The sequence below is a fragment of the Antechinus flavipes genome, chromosome 1 (genome assembly GCF_016432865.1).
Source record: "Antechinus flavipes isolate AdamAnt ecotype Samford, QLD, Australia chromosome 1, AdamAnt_v2, whole genome shotgun sequence".
NCBI classification, from domain to species: Eukaryota; Metazoa; Chordata; class Mammalia; order Dasyuromorphia; family Dasyuridae; genus Antechinus; species Antechinus flavipes.
In genome coordinates, this window is record NC_067398.1 from 58218664 (window position 1) to 58242556 (window position 23893).

Here is a 23893-nt window from a genome sequence, read left to right on the forward strand (position 1 = left end):
AGTATTAAAATTCAACTCGATAAATAGTGGGAATAGAGCAGACTGCCCACTGTAATTGCAGATTGCACCGCCTAGAATGGGATGTGTGGGAGGAGGGTGGGTGTTGCACGTGCCCAAGCCGCCATTGTCCGCAGTTCTCAGGTAGCCATGGGCTTGTAACTGCCGTGAAGGGGATTGGGGGGGAGGGTACGAACTTTTTCAGTGAAAGCATTTTTTTTTAATCTCTGAGGCTGTCAGTCTTGTTGCTCAGGAGCCAGATAGCTGTCTTCCCAGCCCATGGACCGGGGAAGTAGTTTCATAGAATAGTAACAACTCTTCCTTTTCCACTTTCTCCTGAAAATGAGATGAAGGAGATTCATTGGAAAGGAAGATCTTGTGCAGGAATCAGGTGACTGTAGCAAGCTTGGAAAAGGTCTCCAGCCTCCCTGGTCCTCTGAGCTGGTGTTCTGGTCACAAGATCAGAGATCATAGTCTCAGAGTTAGGAGAGTCTTTGGGTCATCTGGTTTTACAAGTAAAGAAGCTGAGGTCCGGGACATGTCAGAGAGTTGTCCCACAGATAATTAGTAAGTGACAGAGCCCAGATTCAGATCAAGTGACTCCAAGTCCACCACTCTTTCCACTGCTCAACATTGCCTTCTCCCTCCTTCCAATAAGAATGCCGTTCTCCAGGCTGTGCTCCCTCGGTCAAGGTTCTTTCTGGCCTCAGAGCATTCCTATAGAGGAATGAGGGGCATTCCTCCCATCTTCTTTTCTCTAGCTTTTCTCTAGTGCCTTCCTGTGCCACTGCCTTCCATCAGCTAGCGGGCAGAGATTGGATTTGCACTTTTGAGAGGAAACTCCTAGTGCCTTTCATCAGCTTTCATGTGCCAGTGCAAATGAAGGAAAGAGTAATACAGATAACGCTGAATGCTGGAGAAGCCAAAATTCTGCTACAAAGGAGAACTACAATCTGGTACCCTTTGATTTTCTGTAGTTTGGTTAAATACAGAGCCTTCTCTCTCCTGGTCAATCCAGAAGTCTCAGGACACAAACTGTCTTGATTCTACCGTAATTCCATGTTCCCTTCCTCTAGCCATCAGCTCATTCCTCCCTTAACCTTCCTCATACTGGCTTCCACGTCTGCCTCTTGGTATTGCCCTCATCCCACCCCATATCCAGCACCAGTCACCACCATCATATTATCACTCACACTCTTCCCAAGCCCGTATCCAAAAAAAGTTGACCTGGCCTATTCACTGTGAGGTGAACTCTTGCTCCTTATTGGCTTTCTCCAGCTTGCCCTGGCCAAATCCTTTAACCATTTTTGCCTCATTTTCCCCATCTTTAAAATGTGGTTGTAGGATTCCATAATCTCTGACATCTCTTCCAGCTTTTAATCTTCAATCTTATGAAAATACATTCACAATTTCAAACTTCAACTCATGGGAGGCCCTTCCCTCTCCTAGATCCCGACTTCATTTTCCAAAGAATCTTCATTCTTCCAAAGAAGACCATCACTCATTAGCCAGTCAAGTTATCCCCTTGACTAAGATCTTTTCTGGCACCCATTTCCCCCTCTTTCTGAGAGTCTTAGGGGGTAATAATTCTTCTATTATCTTTGTATCCCTATCCCACTCATTCCTGTTCTCAGCTATATTTTTGTTGTTGTTTTTCCCAACTTGTAAGCATGTCCAGGTGTACTTGATCCTAAAGAAAGTTCCTCTGATCTGACTTTCCTCAAATTGATGACCCTTTTCCTCGATTGAGTTAATGCCATCCAGGCTCTGCATCTCCACGCCATTACCATAAAACCCAGTAACATGTCTTCTGCCCTTTTACTTTTGCTTTCAGTTGCTAATGCTATTGAGAAATAGGTACTGGGAAAATCCCAAGACCTATCCTCTGTTCTCTATAAATTGCTTAATGTTTATTTAATATCTTCCGAGTACTAAGAGATGTACAAAACATTCCAAAGATATGGTCCCTGCACACAAGGAATTTTTTTTTTCTAAAAAAAGCTTTGGTGTGAGTGTGTGTGTGTGTGTGTGTGTGTAAAATGGCATTTTTAAGAAGATATTTTTAAAGAAGACTTCTTATTCATTTAATATTTCATAAGTATCTGCTATATGTAAAACACTTTACTTACCAAAGTAAATGAGATCACATTCCTACTCTCACAGAACTTAAAATCTAATAGATTTTATCATATAATAGATTATATTATATAGACATAGAATCATAAAATGTGAAAGCTGGAAGGATCTTTAGACCATCTGTACTACCCTCACACATTTTATAAGTGAAAAAACTGAATCAAGTAACTTGCTCAAGATCATACAGATGGCAGAGCCAGGACATAGGCTCAGGCACCTTCACTACAGCTCTATGAATAGAAACATTCAGAGAAAGGGCATTTGGTTAAGCCAGCTAGGTTATGGATAGGGGCAGACTATAGAGAAGACAGAGCATCCAAGATGGGTCTGGAAGCCTACCTAAAATTTCAGTAAAGATCGAAAAATATGGGGAAGGGCATCCCAGACGTAGTAGACAACTTAAGCAAAGTCATAGAGGCAGGAAAACGTGGAGTATGTTTTAGGGAACAAGTGGTTCTCTTTATATGTAGCAGAAAGGATACATGGAGTGTGAAATAAGGTCAAAAAGGTTAAGTTGGTGCCATGATTTAAAGGTTCATAGGTTGGAACCAAGGAGATTGAATCTGATTGATTACAAATTCTACTATAGTCCTTTAGAATTTACAAAGCACTTTCTTCACAATAACCCTTTGGGAATCATCTTTGCATCTCCAACACATTGCCATGCACCTGATAGGGGTTTCATAAATGTTTGCTGAATTGAACTCAGTTGGCAGTGGGGAACCTTGAAAGGCTTTTTTAAAAAGCCCAGGAATAGTACAATTTGAGCTGATATCATCCTGATCCTAAGTACTAACCAGAGTCGTCCTGCATCACTTGGTCTGTGACTTGTTTCTAAAATAATTGTGGAAGGCTTCTGGCAAGTTCAGGGTCTGACTATAGGCTCTTTAAGGACAGGGGTTTCCATCCATTTTCATTTGCTTCCCCTACTACTAAGTTTCCATGTAGCAGACATGAATAAATGTTTGTTGAACTAATAAGCCTTTGCCCAATAGTCAGAATGTATCCTTTAGGAAGAAAAAATCCAAAGTAGACCAGTTTCTCCAACAGTGACAAGCTCCAAATCCTACAGCTATTGCTGACTTGCTTCATGGGCCACTTTCTCAGGATATAAACACTAGACCAAAGCAGCCTCCTTCATTGTGTGGTAGGAAAAAGATTTATCACAAAGGATCACTGATGAGAATGAAGAAGCAGTCTGAGATCAGTTAATGATTGAGAGGAGGGTGGTTTTTGTAACTGACTGAAATGCATAAAAAATTATGAACCATTGGAATTATCATCGACCTTTTCTAGTTTTAGTTGAAAAGTGAATTCCCTGCCCCCCCCCAGTAGTCAACAAACTAGCTTTCAAAAAACTTTAATCAGGAGCAGAGTAGATTAATTTTTTAAATGAATTGAATTAACTTAAATTCATTGTATGAACACTCACTGCTATTGTCTCTCTGCTCATCTTATCTAAGCCTTGTGTCTGATACCTTGGTGTCCTTCTACAACAAGATTATTGGTGTCCTGGACTGGGACACAAGTGAATAGTGAGTAGTGTCTGGGACAGGGTAAGACCTAGAAAAGTTGCTGGTCATTAGTGCAGCCAAAAATAAATATGCCTCTAGGCTGTAAAGAAGTGATTTGGAAGGGAAATGCAATCCCCAATACTGGCATTGCTCACAAGCAATCAGAATCAGCATCACCAAAGTCCTGGGAAATGTAGGGAGGGCTAGGGAGAGACTTGTGGCCTGCTGACACCGCTTTCTGCCTGGTAACATATTTTGAAAAATGGTGTCAGCGAGTCCCAGGTGCCTGGATTATGGTCAGTATTGTGTTCTTCTTAATTAAATTACAAAAGAGCCTTCTTGTGTCAGACACTGACTGAATTGTGTGCTTCTTTTCATCAGCCATGGTAGCAACTAACTTACTCTAAGTAACTTCATCATCTCTGCATCCCATGTGCTTTTTCTCACTTGACTGTAAGAGGTTGAATATGATCGGTCTTGTATCCCAGCACCAACGCAGCATGGGCAGAGAAGGTGAATAGCAATAAGAGAGTGTTTCCAGGAAATAAAGAGGTGAAGGGTGCTTCCTTTCCCTCATTGTGTCCCCTGTCCGATCTGAAAATGAAAGCTTGGGTACGCTAGGCGATGATCATAATGATTCACGTGTGTAATCATTTAAAGGACTCACAGTGTCATCCCTCGTCACTCCCTCTGGCTGTGCAGATTACAGCCCTTCTTGTCTTGAAGCTTGTCTACACCGTCTCACAAATCCTCCCGTGGTGGGCCGTGCTGGGGCCTCCTGTTAGATCTCTTGTCGATGCCTGAGGATCAGCAGAGTACTTGTGGCATCTCATGGGACCGATTATTTCTCACTCCATGATAGATCCCTTTCTGTTCCTGTATTTCTCTTCTCCAGTAATATTTAGCAGTCTCATGTGCTCACTGTGCATCTTCTTTATATTTTCTGCCATGTAGACTTGTAGACACATATTGTACACATATTTAATGGCAATCTGTCATCTACGTCATATTGTATCCGTACATCTGTATGTGTGTAGTTAGTAGATAGACAGATAGTCCAGATAACAGCTTGTATTTATATAATGCTTATTCTTGACTCCTTAATCCCTCATGTATCATCTCATGGAATTAATACCAAATCTCACCATCTCTTCCTTGTGACCCTTTCTCTCAGCTCGTGCAGCTACATCCTTACTTCAAACCTTTATTACTTCTCTCCTAGAAGGTTCTGCCTCAAGTCTCTCCCTCACATCAGCCTATCTCCACAGAGCTGCCAAACTACCTGACCATGATGCTTCCCCTGCTCAGCAGGAAGAAGCTGTTCCCCTTTCCCACCTGTGTACCCTTACACTGGACATTCCCACCTGGAATATGCTCTTTCATCATCTTCACCTCATAGAATCCCTCCGTGCCTTCAACATGATTGACGCCTTTCCTGATTCCTACTACTACTTTATAATTAATCACTTGTATTTATTTTCTTTGTGCTTATTTACATTCCTGATATGAAAACTGCTTGTATCAAGTTCCTTCCTAAATGTAAACCCCTTAAGAGGAGGGAGTATTTCACTTGTTGTCTATGTATCTCTACACCCAGCATAGTGAATGGAACATCATGATCATTTAAAGGTAGGTTGATTGATTGTCATGCAACTAGTATGGATCAGAACCAGAATTCAATCTTATGTCTCTAGATTCCAAATTTAACTCTTGAAATAACCAGAATAACTTCATGGCCTTGATGAGTTGGGTTAAAAATAGGAGGTAACAGACATTTAAGAAAGGTCTTGCTTACCTGTGAGCACCCAGCTTTCTGGAGCCACTGTCCTCCATGATCAGTATGGAGGCCTTTGACCAGAAGCCATCTGTATCCCTAGTGACACGTCTTGTTGAATGGGATGTATGTGCCTGAGACAAGTCTCTAAATTGTGCATAAGCAGAACTGAGGTTTGTGTGTTGTATATAGAGGAAGAGTCTCTTGTCTTTTCATTTCAATTTGACATTTCAGTTCCAAGCACCAAAAGGATCCAGAGATTTTCCAGCACAGATAACATCACTACAGTGAAGTCCTTTCACTTCTTTGTATTGCCAAGTACACAAATTGACTTTGCATTTTTTAAATGTTTGCTTTAGACATAAATACATACGTGTATGTAGTGCAGAGGTATGCTCCATGGGAAGACGCATGTTCCACCACAGAGTTGAAGAAAACTTGACTTTCCTTGCAAAGTCCCTGAGATCTTTCCTCCTCATCCCTCATTGTTACCCTGCCTATCCCAAAGTTTATAATCCAGTTTATGTTGGCAGTTAAAAGAAACTGCATATTTTATGTTACTTCAGATTTCTTTGTATTAATGAAAAGAATATAGTTATATAGTGCCTTTTGCCTCACCAAATGATATGTATAAGTTGCAAAGATCATATATTTTAAATCTACCATTCAAAATAAGAAATGTATATTTTTTAAAGTGGTCTGATTACCTTATTCTTTAATACAGTGCATAAAGATTTCCTAAGGTACTCACAGGGACTGCTATGTGATACAGTGGATAGAGTGCCAGGCCTGGAGTCAGGCTGACTCATCTTCCCAAGTTCAAATCCAGCCTCAGACACTTCATAGCTGTGTAATCCTGTTTGCCTCAGTTTCCTTATCTGTAAAATGAGCAAGAGAAGGAAATGGCAAACCACTCCAATATCTTTGCCAAGAGAACCCCAGAAGGGCTTACAAAGAGTTGGACACAAGTGAAACAATTGAACAATTAAAAAGTACTCTACCTTTTTAGGCTACAACTTGTCCAATACACGAATTTCTGTATCCTGCATTCAGACTCTGTGTTCAAGTTTCTGAGGCCTCCTCCTCTCAATTGGCTTGGATGTTTACAGCCAGCTCTCTCCATTTTTCTCTCATACTCAGGTTTTAGCTTGCCTGTGAGCAATTCAGGTTCAAATCAACAAATATTTATTGAGCACCTGGATAAATGTGAAAGTGAGAATTACAAAGTAGTCCAGTAGAGCAGTCAGCAAGTATTTGCTGTATGTTGAACACTGTACCTAAGTAGTCAAGGTACAAAGCAAAGGAAACATAAGTCCCTGTCCTCAAGGAGCTTCAAAAGACCATTCATGAGAGTGGGTATGGGTATGGGTGGGTAAATTGCTTGAAAAGACAAAGTTTGGGATTTGCAAGGAAAAATGTTTAAGTAGATATTCTGACAGCCTGTTTTTCCTGGTAGTAATTTAAAAGCAACATTTCAAATACCCTGTAAATAGGCTGCAAGAATTTTTTAGTCTAAATAAATGAAAACTTTATTTAAGATTGAAAACAAAACAGCTCCACTTTTGATACCCCACCTTCCCTCCTACCTTCCCCTCCTTTTCCCTGTAATTATATGACTCTTCCTTCATGTAATGCTTTAGCCTTGGTATCCAGGCTGTTTTAAGGTGGGCCTTTTCTCTTTATTAATGAAGAACCTTCCAAATAATATATTTGTGTATGTGTTTTCCTATTTGCCCACCTACCCCCCTTCTTCCAAAACCATGAATACATTATAATTTCAATTTACATGGTGTGAGAAAGATTTCTGTACAAGGTCCTTTTTTGTTTTTGAAGAATTCATCATCCCAGTTAAGAAGCTTAATATAAATTAAAGGAGGTATTAAGGAACATTATGACATCAAAATGTGGCCTGTTCTCTTTCCTTGCGATTGCTCCAAATGCAAACAAGTTGAATAAAAAGCAATCAAAGGGCCGGTTTGGAGAACATCGAGTGTGCTGTGGAGAACCTTTGGTGAGAGCACAATTCAAATAAAAAGCTTTTTTTGTCTTCCTCCTCTTCCTAATTCCCTTTGTTGTGGTGACAACAGAGTACAAGGCTGATAAAAATTTAATCACCTTATCTTTTTAAAGCAAATTGCCTATTTGTTTACACACAATATATATAGGAGGAGAGGAAAATCTGGTCCTCCTCCTAATTGCATTGAAAGCTCTATGCTAGATATGTAAAATTTTAAAAATAAACTAATAGTTTTATTCTTTATTGTAAAGTCCCTGTTATTGGTGGTAGCTTTAACAAGGAGACCTCAGAGAAGGTGATTCATCCCCCACCTTCAGTGAGGGGCTCAGCCAGTTGAGCCCCCATGGAGGAAGGACCCACAAACTTAAGCCCTAGATCTGGACTCTGATTTGAAGCAGCTGAGTAAGTTAATTTGAATTCTGGCTCAGACGTACTACTAACCTGTACTTCCCCCTGCCCCTTCTTGATATTACACATATTTATGAGAATTCAGCATAAAAAGCTGTTTAAGAATTTTGGTTTGGCTTCTTCATCTCTTTCCCAGCAATGTTAGCTGCTCCTGCTGACATTAAGCCAGGCTGCCAAGGGCAAACTCCCCCCTCTCCGACTTGGTACATACAGCAAAAGGCCTCGTTCCACAACTGACTCTTTCCTTGGGACTCTCCTCAAAGACCCCCGAGCATCTCACTCCTCCAGCGGAGAGGGCTTGAAAGCTCCTACCCCTAGTCAGACACAAACCAAGGAACCTGAAAAAGAAAATAAGTGCTCTCCTAGGGAACGAGCTTTGGTGCAGATGCCAATCTTTGACCGGGCCCATCCTTCTCCACCTAATGGGTAACTGCGATCCCCCTTGCATTCCTTGTGCTCTGTGAGCCAGGCTTTCTCTGGGCAGGTCCCTGAGGCCGGCCTCCTTCCTGGGCAGCCATCCCTAGGGACCAAGGAAAGAACAAGCCTCTTAGTTAACAGAACTGGCCTCAAGCAGACCTCGGTCCCCACTTGTGTGCGAGGGTGGTGGAGAGCCATGTTACTAGTCCCTTCCTCCCCCTCCCCCCCAGCTTCCCATTGACATCCATACTACCATTCCCAGTGCCTTTGATATCCCTTCTTTCCTCTCCATTCCCAAGACCAGCCCTGCCCTGTTCAGAACTGTATGTGATCTTTCCCTCCAACTATGAGGGCCGTCTCCAGGCATCCCGTCCGCATCCTGCCAAGGAGTGAGGCTGGTGACTCCCTCCCTGAAATCCATCTCACCTGTCACCCCATGACGTCGCCTCCTAGAACAAAGGACAACTAACAACAGCAAAACCCCTGCTGCCCATCATAGTAATGTCAAAATTCGTCTGTTTCACTGGGGAGACCCTCCCAGTATGGCCCCCTTGCACCATTCGAGCTGAAAGAACTAGTTGTGGTTGCTCATTGGGACAGGAGGCTGGGGAACACCTGGGCTCCTTCTTGGAACCAGCTGGTTGGGTGCACTTGTGTGAATGGGGAGATCCACGGCAGCTGAGGAGTTCCTTCTATAGCCAGACTTAGAATCTCACAATGTCAGTCCTGACAAGGACTGAAGAGGCCGTCTCTTCCAACTTCTTCATCTCACAGGAAAGGAAACTTGAGATCCATAGAGTGAGTTGCCTTTGGTCACAGTTATTCAAAGAGTGAGGATTCAAATTGAAGCCTTTTGATGTCAGCTCCATTGCTTTTCCCTCTCTACCACACCTCCAGATCCTTGTGATTTAGCAATAGCAGTGTCTTAATAGTGATGACTGCCTAGAGTTTGCCTAGCTGAGATTTCTTTTTCCACTGGTTTGCATTAAAGTTGAAGTTCCTGAAGATGGAGTCTTTGCTTCCCAAACGCTTAACATCAGTACATGGAGACTTCTCTAGTCATCGATCAGGATAAAGAACTCTTACTCAAGACTCTCAGATGCTATCTGCCCAGAATGAGAGAAAGGAAAGTGCCAGCTGCAGCTTTGATATTCCCCTGGCTTCTTGGAAAATTTAGCCCAGGAAGGAAAACTTCTGACCTTCCTTCTCAAAGCCGCCTCCTTTTGTCTGGCTTGGTTTCTGCTCTTGTTGTTCTAAATCTATTAACGACCATTAATTAAAAGACAGAAAATTATGTAGCATTTTCCATTGGCCAGTGTACCTCAGGGACCGATTACAGTACAAATTACTCTGAACTCTTTGGGAAGGACTTGGTTCCCACTGTGGCCAGAGCTGGAACTTCCCACTGTAAATGGAGTGGGGACAAGAGAACCCTTCTTTATAACAGTCTGGCCTGGGACATGAAAGTGACGCCAGCAATTGGAAGCAATTTGCAGAACTGTTTGATGAGTGTATTAATTATGGCACCCACAAGCAGCACTTGGGAAATTGTTTTGTTTTCCAGCATTCCTTCCTGATTACTTGCAGCAAAAGCCAAGAGACAAAACGGGCCTTCAAGGGTCGCCAGCAAGAGTGCAGCAAGAGCCATTGTGTCCTGGTGCACAATTGGCACTTGGTTTCCGAAGGCCACGGCTCTCTCGATGGAAGCATTTTCCCAAGTAACTGCCATAGGCTGTGTTTCACTCAGGGTCAGCACCCCAGATTTAAAGCTGCCTCTGTCTCTTCCTCTCGCCCTCCCCTTCCCCGCTCCAGCCTCAGCCCCCTTCCCTCTGGTTTGCTAGTGTTTGTTCAGGAACCAGAAGATGGCGGCATCTACCCCGAGGGGCTTTCATAGAAGACAGCTTTTTAGAATGTTTGTGACTCTCGAGCCCATCGGCTCTGATACAGCATTTCTGTCCCTTCTCTGTCATCTCACATTAGTTGACCACCAACCAAGAATTTCTCTATCATCTTTGCATTGCTGGGAAGTTAGCCAAGAGTTTCTCCATACTTGAAAGCAGAACGACCAGATCATAGATTTAGAACTAGAGAGAACTTTATTTTAGAGGTAAAAGAGGCAGCATGCTGGAGTGGGAAGACTCCCTCCCCAAATCTGGATCTAGTTAGACTATTTACTATTTTTTTTTCTTGGTCAGATTACTCTCTGAGATTCAGTTTATTTCACCTTTAAAATAAAAAAGTTGAGCTGTCTGATCTCTTAAGGTCCCTGCTAGCCTTTAATCCTAGCTCTGGTTCTCACAGTTGTAGAGCACTCTGAAGCATCTTTTCCTTTCTCCCCCCTCTCAGTTGCCTCCTTAGAAAAGATGGATTCCTAGACCAAGCCCAGGTGGTCTGTAGATGCTACAAAAAGAAGCCAGACTTTGAATGCTCTATCATCAGTCAGAGAAGCTAGCAAGAAGGAAAAGCCTTTTGAATGCCTAGGGATTTAGAGAAAGGCTAGAAAGATAGGATCGGTGGTTTATGGAAGGTAGAGTGTGGCAGGTGGTTTCATCATGAAGGTAGGAATCTGGGAAGATCACAATTATTGTTGGCTAGTGAGAACAGCCCAATAACATTCTTGACACTCTTAGGAACTTTCTGATGGGCTACTGTGTTCTAAAAATTAATAGAAACCATTCCGGATGGATACATGATTGCTGTGTGCTTGAGAGCATTGGGAAAAAAAAGACTTTCTCTACTTGTTACCCCCCCACCCCCTCCCACTCCAGTTTTCCACTCCAGCTGTTTGCCCGTGGTTCCCAGCATAGCTTATGTGTCTACAGTAGCCTTAACTGAAGACATTCTTCTGGGATTATAGTTTCCACAAGCCAGTGGTGGTCTGGAATTCTGGGTTGATTGAGCATATGCTGTTTGCAGGATTGTACTTGTAGTGATGCTTCTCTCTCTCCTGGTGCTGCCTGAGCACCAAGAAATTAATTCAGTGTTTTCTGAATTTTTTTTAAGTGTATTCCTTTTTTGCCAATAGCATTTTGCTATAGTTACAACAGAGACTTTATCATCATAAATATGTATACCTAGACCTAGACGATGAGCAAATTGCTATTCTTTATTTTTCGTGTCACCATATGGAAAGCTCTGATTAAAGAGTATGTGGCCTAGAAGCTGGGAGCCCTCAATTCTGGTACTGACTACCACTGGCTGATGGGACAACCTTGAATAAATCACCATCTCTGCCCCCTAACCCTCCTCACCACGGACATGAAGATATTTTAGTAAACAGCTTTCAAGCTGCCTGTGAGCTTTAACATTCTGATACTCATTCATTCCTCCAATTAACACACATATACACGTCCATACACACACGCATTGCATCTACTATGTGCACACACAGGTAAGTAACACCGGGTCCACAATTTCAAGGAATTTAAGGTGATTAAAATGTGTACACAAATCATTCTAATACAAAATGGAATATGATAGAGCTGCACTATGCAGTACTTTGAATCATTCAAAGGAAGGAAACTCGATGAGGGAAAGCTTCATAGAAAGGTACCATTTGAACTGGGTTTGATGAGAGGTAGATAGAAAAAGTTGGGAACAGTGTTACATGTTACATGGGAACAGTGATGGTGATGACATTGTCTCACATTTTTAGTATTTTATCTTTTTTAAAGTTAGTTCACCTAATTTAAATTTAAGATATGTATGCAGTGCCTAAAAGAAATCAGACAAAACATAAAAATCCATTTAATGGACTTTTCCATTCTTTAGGCTCAGGAGGACCTTTGGTATGTGGTTAGAGCTGTGATCTCAGTTGAGTGCTATGGGTGGGGCCACAAAGAGCAGGAGGAAAGAGCTCCTCTGTGAAATGAGGGGATTGGTCTAGATGACCTCTAAAGGTTCTTCCAGATTTAACATTTTATGAATCTATGAACAGCGGGAGGAAATATGGGTAGAATTAAGACTCATTTTGTTGAAAATTATGGGAACCAGTCTTCGGGACTGAGTTATTATCTGTAAAGGTCTCTGGAAATGGAAAGAATCAAGCACATGCTTATTCAGTAATAGAAAGAGAAGGCAAGGTTTTTTAGAATTTATCCAGACTGACTTTAAAATCCAATTTTTTCAGCCCTCCTGCAGGGCCAAACCTGAGTCTTTTGGGCTGAGGATTGTGCCTGTCGATACAATGACTTCTTCATCTGGACTTCAGCATAGATAGGAAACTAACTATCAAGTTTCTAAGCCAAAAAAAAAAAAAAAATTAATCCTTCTCCTCTTCCAAAATGTCCAGAAGTCTCAGAGCTGAGGCTCTGGCCTAGGTGGGCATATTTTGCACAACTGCATGGACAGATGCTAAGGGCCTTGGTGCTAGTCCTCAGGAAGAATCCCTGCTCACTAGTCAGGCACGTGGACATCCACTTCCTTGAGGTGGAAAGCACCTCACTACTGACAAGCAGGATGAGAAATGTAACAGAGAAAAGTAGCCCAGGTTCATTTCATCCCATTGGTAATCCACTCCTGCTCCTAGCAATAGAGGTGTTGGGGGGTGGGCAGGGGGTGACAGGGAGAGAACAAGCAGATTCTGGCCCAGGGAGAATTTGGTGTTGGCTGTAATGTTGGAGATTGTTGATGTGCTGATTGCTGCCTTTTCTGTCACTGTGTGCAAGTTAGAAGCTCAGAGGTCAGAGATCTCATCCTGCCACACTGCTAGCCAGGCTTAAGCAAGTCACAGAACTTTTGAGAGCTTTTGTTTTTTCACCTGTAAAATGGGGATAATGGGACCTGGTCTGGAAAGCCTAATGGCACCATAGTGCAGAGTACTGGGTCTGGATCTAGGAGGACCTGAGTTCAAATCTAGCCTTAGACACTCACTAGCTATGTGACCCTGAGCAAGTCATTTGACTCTTTGCCTTAATTGACTGGAGAAGGAAACCAGCCAGTCCAGCCTCTTTGCCAAGAAAACACCATGGCCAGTGTTGGCACGGTGCGTACAGTCCGTGGACTCACAAAGAGTTGGACTTGACTGAACAACTAACTCAACAGTAACAACAAAGTACCTGCCTCACAGGGCCGGTGTGAGGACGGACAGGATTGGAAAGTGTCTTGTGACCTCTGTGGTCCTTCTGGATAGAAAGCTTCATGATCATTGTGCTGGTGACCTGAGGCATCCGTGGAAATGCTCTCTTTGTGACAAAGCTGCTAAGTCAGTCCTGGCCTTCTGGGCTAGGAAAGAGGGATCCAAGCGGCAGAAAGGAAAGGGAGCCCTGGCTTGTCCTCACAGAGGCCCTAGTCAGAGAGAGCCGGGCTTCCCGTCCAGGCCAAGGAAACCAGAGAACAAGAACAGGATGCGTTGGTTCTGGAGCAGGAAAATGGAAAAGCAGCACCCAGCCGGAGAAACAAGTCTTTTCCCCTGTCCACATTATGCCTACGGAGTATCCAGAGCTGCTTCTGAAAGTCCACATCCTCACTCCCTGCCTTTTGATTGGATGCTGCAAAATCTGTGCTTCCTAGGCTAGAAATACACCAGCCGTCTCTAATCCTTTCTCGGCTCCAGTAGCCAGGCAGCAGCTCCTTCCCAACAGTATGAAAAGCTGCGAAAGAATAGCCACCAGAAAGTCAAGGAAAGGGATAGATTAAAAGCTGCCGATTGTTTGCCTCCCCTGCTAGGACCCGGAGTCAGCTTGGGAGCAGTGTTTGGCTGGAAGACTCATAGGACGTTGTTTGTTGGTGAGAGCAGGTGACAGATGAGATGGAGCCGGAGAAGTCCCTGGTGATCAGCCCTGCCATGTCAGATCATCCGTTAATAATATTAATATGTAGGTCCTTCCCTGCCACACAGACACTAGAGCCCTTACGGCTCTGATACAGAAGTCCTCCTGAACTTGTTCAGCTTAATCCATTTGCAGCTTGGGGGGGAAAAAAAGGTAATTGTCCAATGGAGAGAAAAAAATCTATTAATATTTGCTACAAATCCAAGTAGTACAGACAGCACTTAATTAATGGAGCCGATTTCTCACTGTGTATCCAAGCTAACATAGTCATTGTTCAGGAGAGATTAGACCCTTAATGTAAGTTAGTAAGTTAAACTAGACTTCCATCTAAAAATATCCGTCATTTCAGCTATTAAAGGGCTGATGTCTTCTTTGGTGACAGATATATTTCCCTTCATTTCCTTGGTTTTATAAAATGTAAAGTATGCATTGTGTGTAATGCGAGAAATCCACGGAGGTAGATGAAGTGGAGATTGTGCCCCCGCCTGTCTCTCTCGGCCTGCCCCTTTGAGCCGCTCTCTATTCCCGAGCCTCTTCAGCCCATAGACCTCCTGGCACCAGAGAGAAAAAAACAGCAAATGCCATTTGTCAGGGTCTGATGCCAGCCACCTAATCTGTTTGCAGAATGAGGGCTGGGGGGATCTGATTAAGTAATTTAGATACCTGTGAGTTTAATAATACCTGAACTGGGGTTGGCCAGCAGCCTAGGGTTTCGCTTGTAGGATCTACCACATTTTTCCATCTCTCCTGTTAACTACCCTTGCACAATACCCTGTCTGAACGGAATGGGTGTGGAGTCTCCAGATTAGACACAGTTTGGCCTTGGCTTTGGGGGGGTTGCTGCCTGGGCAAGAAGGGAAGTTTCTTCTTGTAATTTTTTTTTAAGTATTTATGACTTAGTCTTGTAGAGTCCAGTTTGCTGCAAGAATCACCATTAAAGGTTGTATTCTGAAAGTGGTTTTTACCCAACGTGACATTTCCATAGCCTTTATTATTTTAAATGTTTTTAGACAAGAGTATATGAAATCAGGTACCCAAACAGGAAGAACTGGGAAGTGAAACTGACCATTTTTATTAAGTTGCTTCTATCGATAAAAATCCAACAACACAAACAGAAAGTTTCAAAGTGATGGATGTCTGTTGTGTTATAACTGCGGCTTGGATCGGAGAAAAACAATGTCTCTCCAGGAAGATGACCTATGATTCTTCAGATATTTCCTTTTTAAATGTCAAGAGCTAAAAGCAACTTGTAGATCATCTTGCACAAGCTCTCCACTCCCATTTACAGCTGAGGATCCTGAGGCCCAAAGAGAGAAATTGATTGTTGAAGGTCACAAGGCTGATTCCTGCCCAGAACTCTTTTGTTTCAAATAGAAGAAAAGGGCCTTTCACTTGCATCCACTTTTAAGGTTTCAAAGTGCTGTCATGTAAATTCTCTCATTGATTAATTTTATCATTTTACTAGAAAGTTAATGACCACAGTGTGCACGCACGTTTGAAAAATGTACGGCTGCTCAAGCTTCCCCACTCCAAACACTTCTTTTTAATGTCATACTATCTTTCACTGTGGGCAGATGTCCTTAGATTTGAATTCAAAGGCAGCAGTGCATTTAAAATCAGAAAGCCTAGGTGCTGGTTGGACTCGCCATGCTCTAGATCTCCAAGGCCCTGCCCAGATGTAGTGATGGATGAGTTTGACATTTTCCCTGTGTGAAGAAGCTAAAAATCCACCAATAGGAAGCCAAGAAAGAGCACTTGGACTGGCTTCCAGGCATCAGAGAGAGAGCAGGCCCTTCTCCACCAGCCACGGCCCTCTTGGGGGCCAGAGAATCTCTGGGAGCTTTCAAGGAGTTATAGGAAGGGAGAGTGCTCCAGCCTGTCCCACTGTTGTAGAGGCAAATAAAGTTGGGAAAGGAAGGAAACTAGGGGCGGTTCATTTTGAAACCAGTTCCCATACTGGCTTTCTGTACCAGCCCACAGCCGCCAATCAGAGCAGAGCCAGTGAACTAACCAAGAAAAGGGACTTGTTGAAAACGGCCCTAGGTGCCCCTTTGCTGCAGCTCACCTGTGGGAGAGCCCTCCTGTCTCTATTCCCTTGCAAGCATCTCAGCCTTTTTGTTCACCCCAATGTATGAGAAGGCTGATCCAAATTCCAGTCCGGGGGGGAGAGAAACCGATTAAGTGTTTGCGATAAGGTTATGTGACACCACAGGTTAAAAACGCCAGAACTGAAATTGGCCCCATGCCGGAGAGCGACATTTCAGCGAAGAGACGGCACTGAACCGGCCTCCAGCGGGGTTTCTCTGGTCTCTGCTTTGGGGAGGAAAAGGGTCCATTTCAAAGCACCTCCTGGAGCAGGCCCTCCCCTGCCTGCCGCCTCCACGAGGCTCCACTGGCTGCCACCTTTGATCTCTGCTGGATAGTGCTCCGGTTTGGCACGTTCCTATCAGTCTCATGAAACTAACATTTGAAAATCGTCGGAGACGAGGGGAGATCTCCGTGTTCAGAAGCCAAAAGCCTTCTCAGGCACAGGGCTTCCTCCTGCCCCTTCTCGCTCCGCCTCATCTCCTTGGTGACAAGTGAAATGATGAGGGATGAGCGGGCCAAAGGCCCCCTGTGGAACTAATGGGGGCTTCTCGCTGACCCTGGCCCGGGCAGAGCCTGGAGGTCCCGGGCTGGGGCTGGGGCTGGGGCTGGGAAGGGCGTCCCTCAGCAGTTCTTAGCTGCAGTACAGGGACTTTACCTGGAGCCTGCTTCCTCATCACACAAAACGAAGATGCTCATACTGAGGGTATACTTGGTTATAAAGAAAACACTGTAAACTGTGGGAACAGTTAGTGAAGCTGCGTCGGCCTCAGAAAAGGAGACCCAGCTCCAGGGCAACCTCTCACACTTGGGGTATAAGGGCAGGGTTTCGGGCAATGGTGGGCAGCAGCATCATTGGAGAAGTCTGGAGGTCACCAAGTCAGCTGTTCTTCAGAGGGGTCTCTGTGATTTGGATAACGTTGTCTCTGTTTTGCTTTATAGCTGGACTTCACCCGGACACCAAGAAGCTTCTCGCCACTGCTGCCACCAAGAAGAGGGCTAAGGCGGGAAAAGGAGAAGCCTCCAAGGAGGACGAAAGGGCTGGCAAAGCAGACCCTGCCCAGCACATCGCCATCAGCCTCTACTTCAAGAGATACGTGTTTGATGTGCAGAAGAGAATGGTTCAGTCTCCTTGAAGTCCAACCTGCCCCGCTGGACTGGACCCTCCAAACTAAAGAATCTCAGGTTACAGGGCATTGGAGCTCTCGCTTGGATGTCCTAACTAGGCCACTTTTAGGGCCCCCTCCCACTCAACTGTGATTCTCAACAGTTCTGAATTGCTTCCTCCTCCAGATACACCCCTCCCACCCCGCACTGGGCCGAGCTGCCTGGATGTCCATGGGTCTAGAGAGTTCTCTACCATCAGGCTTCCAGCTAGTTTGTCGGCTGACCTTCTGACTGAGGCTGAGGTTCACGAGGGGGAGGGGGAGAAAGGGATATTTGTCTTTTCTAGTGCGAACAGAAATCCATTTGTAACCATTTTATACCTTCCCATGTAAACTTTCCCAGAATACCATTTTTGGAGCCCGGGGAACAGCCAACCAGAACAGAAAGGAAGAGGAGAAAGGAAGGGCACCAGGAAGAAAGAGTCCCAAGTAAATCAGATTCTGTAAACATCTTTCATTAGGGACCCAGGGAGTCCCCGGGTGGGGAAGTGTCTGTCACCTAGCCGGGGAAACCGCCTCCAAAACCTGCCTGCTCCCTGGTCATTCCTCAGCCCGTAAACAAAAGGAGCAGGGTGGGCTGAGGAGCCATCTCTGAGGTCCTTTCTAGCTCTGACTCCTCTCATTTCTGGTTGTGAATAAATCTCCAGTGTCCAGGCACTCATGGTTGTTGCTGCTGCTTCTTGTTGGTAGGGGTGTTTAATTGGGATCAGATGGGGAAATGAAAAGGCAGGTCGGTTCCAATCATACAGCCCTGTGATCTCAGAGTGGTTCCCAGCGTCTTGTCGGAAGAGTTTCTCTCTTTCTGTCTCTCCTTCTGGATCGGCCTGTACCTCTGCCTTCCTGCCCACTGGATTATTTTTCTTTCACTTGTCTTACCTACTTCACCCTTTCTCTTCTCAGGACCTGCCTCTCAGCCCCAAGCTCTCTCTCTTCCTTATTCCAGCCATAGCTCCCTATCCCTTGCACTCATCCCAGGGTGTGACAGAATCATTTTCCAAGGAAGAGTGTGTCTACTAGCTGAATGCCCCAGCTGACCAGAGCCTTCTGAAAGATCCTGAGAGAATGCTTTGTTTTTTAATCTCTTTTTATATGTAGAAACAAATATCTGTCATAGTGACATCTGCGTGGACAGTGTTCATTTTTGTATCTAAATTTCTCCAGAAAATGAAAGAAGGCAACAAATAGCATGTAGTGAGCGCTGATGGTGGGTTAAATGTTATTATTGGCTCCAAGATGGGAGAAGGCCCAGACACCTCCCCCCGCCACAGTAACCTTGTAACCTTTTCTTAATATATAAGAATATTAGAACTTGAAGAAGTCATAGAAATCATTAGATAACTCACTCGCTGTTAAGATGAAGAAACTGAGACCTAAAGAGAAGCGGCCTGCCCATGGGCACTTAGCTCAGACGGAGCAGAGCAGGCTAGATGGCCTTTCCATTAAAGGGAAATCATCTTTCAGGTTCCATCCAGCTTGAGAATCAAAGGATTTTTTAATTTGACACTATCCTTGGATACAGAAGCTTGCACAGCTACACATTTTCTTAAGGGTGTCTGTTTTGTGACTCCCTCTGTTGTGTAGATAAAAATATTTTAGGATCTTGGAAAAGGCTGCATTTAATTAAAGTGGGAACATCTTATTGAATTCAGCAGCCAGGTGCTAAGTGCCTCCTGTATGCAGGACATGGCTCTTGCAATCTGCCGTCCTTTTCAGACTTTGCCACTCCTTCTTTGACCTCCTTTGTCCCAAAGAACCTTTTTCCTCCCTCCACCCCCCCCCCTGCTTCCGGCTGTGAATATGGTGATCCCGTTGGGCTTGCCTCTGAGGGGCTTCCTGGTTTTTCTGGTTTCATTGGGGGAGTACATAGAAAACATTCCCCCCAACTCAAGCATTCATTTTCCAAGAAAGCTCTTCGTTCCACAGAGTCATTCCTTCCATCTCTGTCTCTGTTCCCAGAGTGGGAACTGCTGCCTGCTGGAGACCTTGGATTGCAACAAGCCTTTACTGTGGATCGTGTGCTGCTGTCCTGGGGCTGTTTGATACACATTCAGAAAAGGGTGAAATGGTGGAACCAAATGATTATGGGGAAATCAAAGCTTTTAAAGACATTTGTAGGATGAACAGATGTTCAAACGTTCCTTTATTCGGTCTCCAGACAGACGCAGAGTCTTTGCTTTCATCCCGGTAATCGGTGCATTATGCTTTAATTTGTGAAAATGGCATTAGAAAAATATTAACAGGGTCATGTTGTGATCAACTGGCTCCATGTCATTAAGCTATGGAGCCAACGGATGGAACCGGGGAAGGGGCTAAGTGCTGAACCCTGTCTAAGTCCTGGTCCCTGCTGCAGGAAACAGAGACCTTACAGTGCACCATGGGAATGGGTGGGAAAGGGGACATGGGTTCTAAAAATAAATAGTGCTGGCTGACCCAAACTGAGTAATTCCAGGTACAGCCTTGGTTAGGGACACAGGACACTTTTTAGCCTGAAAAGTTGGGGGGAGGGAGAGAGAAGTAACTCCAAAGTGGGATAATTCAAAAAGCTTTGAATTTGGAGCCAGGGGACCTGGATTCAAATATTGGCTCTTTTGTTGGCCACATTTACTACCCATAGGCATCTCTCTGAGGTCTCTGTTCCCTTTTTAAAAAAATAAATAAATAAATAAGGGAGGTGGACCAGCAGGCCTCTGCAAGCTCTCTTCTACCTCTTAAATGGATGATTTTCTATGCAGACTTGGATTTTGGGCAGTTGTGTTAGACTTCAGCCCAAGAGGAGGCAGGTCTGTGGGTGGTTTACAGTTAGGGAAGAACCAGTGTGAAGGATTTGTTGGAGCTGAGATGAAGTTATAAGAAAGGACGTCCCCTTCCTCCTCCCCCTCTCCCCCCCATGATTGAGGGACCGGCTGCAGGTAAGCTGGAAATCAAGTTCTCTCTAGGCTAACTAACTGCCTTTTGGATAAAATGTCTCCTGAAAATGCCCTGCCAGTATATTGGGTTGGCAGACTGGCCATCATTGAGTCTTTGAGCCAGAGGGACAAACTGTAGAAGCTAACCTCTCATTTTACAATTAAGTATGTCAAGGCTTAGAAAGCTTAAGTGATTTGCTCTGGATCTGATATTTTGCCTGTACTATGAGAGAGAGAGAATGTATTTGGAAACTTGAAACATTTTTCTTTCTTTTGGTTTGGGGTTTTTGTTTTTTGATTTGTTTTTTTACTTTGTAAGTTTGGTTTTTTTGGCAAGGTTAAGTGACTGGCCCAAGGTCACATAGTCAAATGTCGGAGACCAAATTTGAACTCAGGTCCTCCTGCCTTCCCCTTGAGGACATTTTGTGGTAAACGGGAGACTTCTTAGGACCTAGAGATCCTAGGAAGCCTTCCACAGTGAGTGGTCAATGGAGAATGCTCACTATAGAAACATAGAAACTCAGGATTTGAACATCAGTCAATTAAAAAACATCTATTAAACATCTACTGTTAACTGGCAGCTTCCTCAGCATTCATTTTGTCCAACTCATGCATAAATAGGAATTCCCTGTATAACACCCCTTACAGATGATGCTTTGAGAACACCAATGATTGGAATCTTCAAGCCTCCTGAAATAACTCACTTTATTTTTTAGACAGTTCAGATTTTTAGGAAGATCTTCCACAAGTCACTCTCAGATTCAGCACTCCCTTCTGAGAGTAAGCAGGACAAATCTAATATGTTTTCCACTTGCTGAATCTTCAAATACTTGACAGTTGTCCTGCCCCTCTGAAAAGTTTTCTTTTCTCCAGGCTAAACATCCCATTTCCTTTCACTAATCCTCATGTAACATGGTCTCTAGACTTCTTGACATGTTTAACAATTTCTTCCCTAAAATATGGCACTCAAAATCAGACACTATTCTAGATATGATCTGACCAGAAAAGTACAGCAGGGTCATCACCATTGTTTTGATTGCTCTGCTTCTTATTTGGGCTCATTGATTTTGCAATCCCAGTAAAATTATTAGATTTTTTTTCACCATAATGTGACTTCATAGATTATTTGACTTTCAAATGGGAACTAAAGAGCTCTAGTTTTAAAATGATTCCCCAGATTTTAGAGCCCCCTTAGTTACATAAGAGAAGCGTCTGTTCAGCCAAAGAACCAATGAGCTGTGACCCAGAAGTAGTGCACTAGTCCCAGCAATTAAAATTTCTGGGAAAGCATTGTAGGAAATTGAAGAAAAATTCACTTGTCTTCTTCCTCAATCCCTATCACTCACTTTTATCCATCTACCACTGGAAAATGGAGATGATAATCATTGCCCCTTTTACATTTTGCAGTTAAGCCATCCTTTAAAAGTGCTCCCTGACTCCCTGCAAGTCTTTTTAGAAAAAAAAAGTTGTCTTAATAATCCCTTATATTGCTATAGTGCTAAATAATTTCCAAAGCATTTTGAGTTGCTCATTATTAAAAAAAAATGTATAAGGCACCCAGTTAATAGGGAGAGATTCTACATTCAGATAAGATAAAGTCCTTACACTCATGGAGATTAGTCCAAAAAATCATGTGATTTATTAATAGTACTTACATAACAGTTTTCAATATTAACACATTTATATAGTGCTTTGTGGTTTGCAAACAGCAATTTCTGAGTGACAGTAGTTCAAGTATGTTTTCTCTGCCAGAGAGAGGGAACTTTGCCCTAACAATGACAGAAAACAAAATGTCTTAAGAGGAAATGACAACCCAAAATGAAGTAGAGGCTGGCACCTGGTTGCCTTTGATGAATTCTAGTTACCTGACCCAACTGAACTCCAACCTCAGGTCCAAAAAAACAAACAAAAAAACCAAACCAGGTAGGTGGGATTGCTAAGTCAGTGAACCAATAGTTGAAAAGATTGTGGAAAACAGGAGGGGTACTACAAGATGAAAGTGGGGCAAATATCCCCAATTTTCCAAAAAGAGAAGAGAGTAGTCTGCAAGCTATGAGCCACTGAGCTTGACTTTGATTCCTGGGACAGTTCTGGAAAGGATCATTAAAGAGACGGGTAGTGAACATTTAAAAGAAATATGTGAATTACTGAGAGCCATCACAACTGTGTGAGATTTTAGTAAAGTTTTGGATAAAATACATCTTGGTGTTCTTATACAGCAAATGGGGGAGATGTAGGTTAGAATATAATACAATTAGATGGTTTTAGAATTGTCTGGGTCACTGGACTCAGTAGTCATTTATCGATTCAATGCCATCTTTGCATCCAGTATCCAGTGGAGTAACCTAGGGATCTGTCTGGGCTGTTTAACATTTTTCTCTGACTTGAATACAGCCATAGATGACATACTTATCAAATCTGCAATTGGTATAAAACTGGAAGGGGTAGCTAGTACACCCAAATTCAGTCAGGACCCATAAAGAGCTAATGATAAACTAATAAGATCAAATGCAGTAAGGAGAAATTTTAAATCTTTCTCTGGGGACAAAAAAAATCAACACAAGGTATGATTAGACAACAGTTTTTGATAAAGATTGAAGAATTTGGAAGAGAGAGAGAAAGGAAACAAAGAGAAAGAAAGATTGAAGAATTTTAGTGACCTGCAAGCCCAAAGTGAGTAGCCTGACCCCCAAAAAGCTAATGGCATCCTGTGTTAAAGAAGGACAGCTTTTGAGAGTAGAGATAGTCCCTCTCTACTGCCCATGTTCAGGCCTTATCAGAAATATTACATTCAAATCTGGGCCCCAAAGTGTAAGAAGAATGTTGTTAAACTAGAATATCCAAAGTCAAGTCACAAAGATAGTAATGGGCTTTGAATCCATGGTATATGAGGAATGGTTCAAAGAACTGGGGATTTTCATCTTGTACAAGAGGGGCTCACAATAACTGTTCAAAAATTTGAAAGGCTCTTATGGAAGAGGGGGTAGATTGAGCATTTGTTGGAAGGAAGAGTTACCAGGAGAGAAAATTAAGCACAATATTGGGAAGAACTCCCTGACAATTAGAAGTGATCCAGAGGAGATTGGGCTGCTTTGACGAGCAATGGAGAGAGGTTGAAGAATCTTGTTGGATATGTTGTGATGGGGATTTCTTTGGGGCGTGGTTTAGAATACGAGGACCGATGGGTTGCCTTGTCTTAGAGTACCCAGTAAATCAGTTGCTGCATTGGAGAGAACATCACATATGGAGAGAGAAGATTCACGTTCAGATACCTCTGTAACCTTGAGAAAAATGGCACCATGTCTATGAACTTCCCTTTTCTCATCTTTTTTAAGTGAGGATGCTCTCCCAAGTACTCTGGGTGCAGGACTGATCTTGTCAATCAGAGCAGGTCCCAAGCCTGTTCCTGAGGACTGCGCCCAGAATCCTTTGAAAAAGTTGGCCATAAGAAGGAACTGGCTTCTCTGTACACATATTTGTGGAGCTCCAAGTGGCTTTCTACTCAGCCTTTCTAGATGGGTCATTTTTCAGTATCTCCATAAATACGGAGATACTGGGCTTGAGTAAGGAGTTTAAAAGACTCCAAATGTGGAGAAGGAAATCCTAGGAAGCCTGGATTTAGGTTCTAAGTCCCGTGCCGATGTTCCCTATTCTGCTAGATTTTCCAAAGTGGAAATCCCTGGGAGAGCTGCTGCGTGTTAT

General features: G+C 43.4%; 1 protein-coding gene across 1 annotated transcript in view; it reads left to right on the forward strand.

Annotated features, from left to right (window-relative positions):
• EEFSEC (eukaryotic elongation factor, selenocysteine-tRNA specific) overlaps window positions 1–17942 on the forward strand; it is a 322469-nt gene extending 304527 nt beyond the window's left edge. Inside the window, 1 exon segment of the mRNA XM_051983319.1 lies at window positions 17062–17942. Within this exon segment, the coding sequence (XP_051839279.1) occupies window positions 17062–17255 (194 nt within the window). The 3' untranslated portion in view covers window positions 17256–17942.
• The last annotated feature ends 5951 nt before the right edge of the window (window positions 17943–23893 follow it).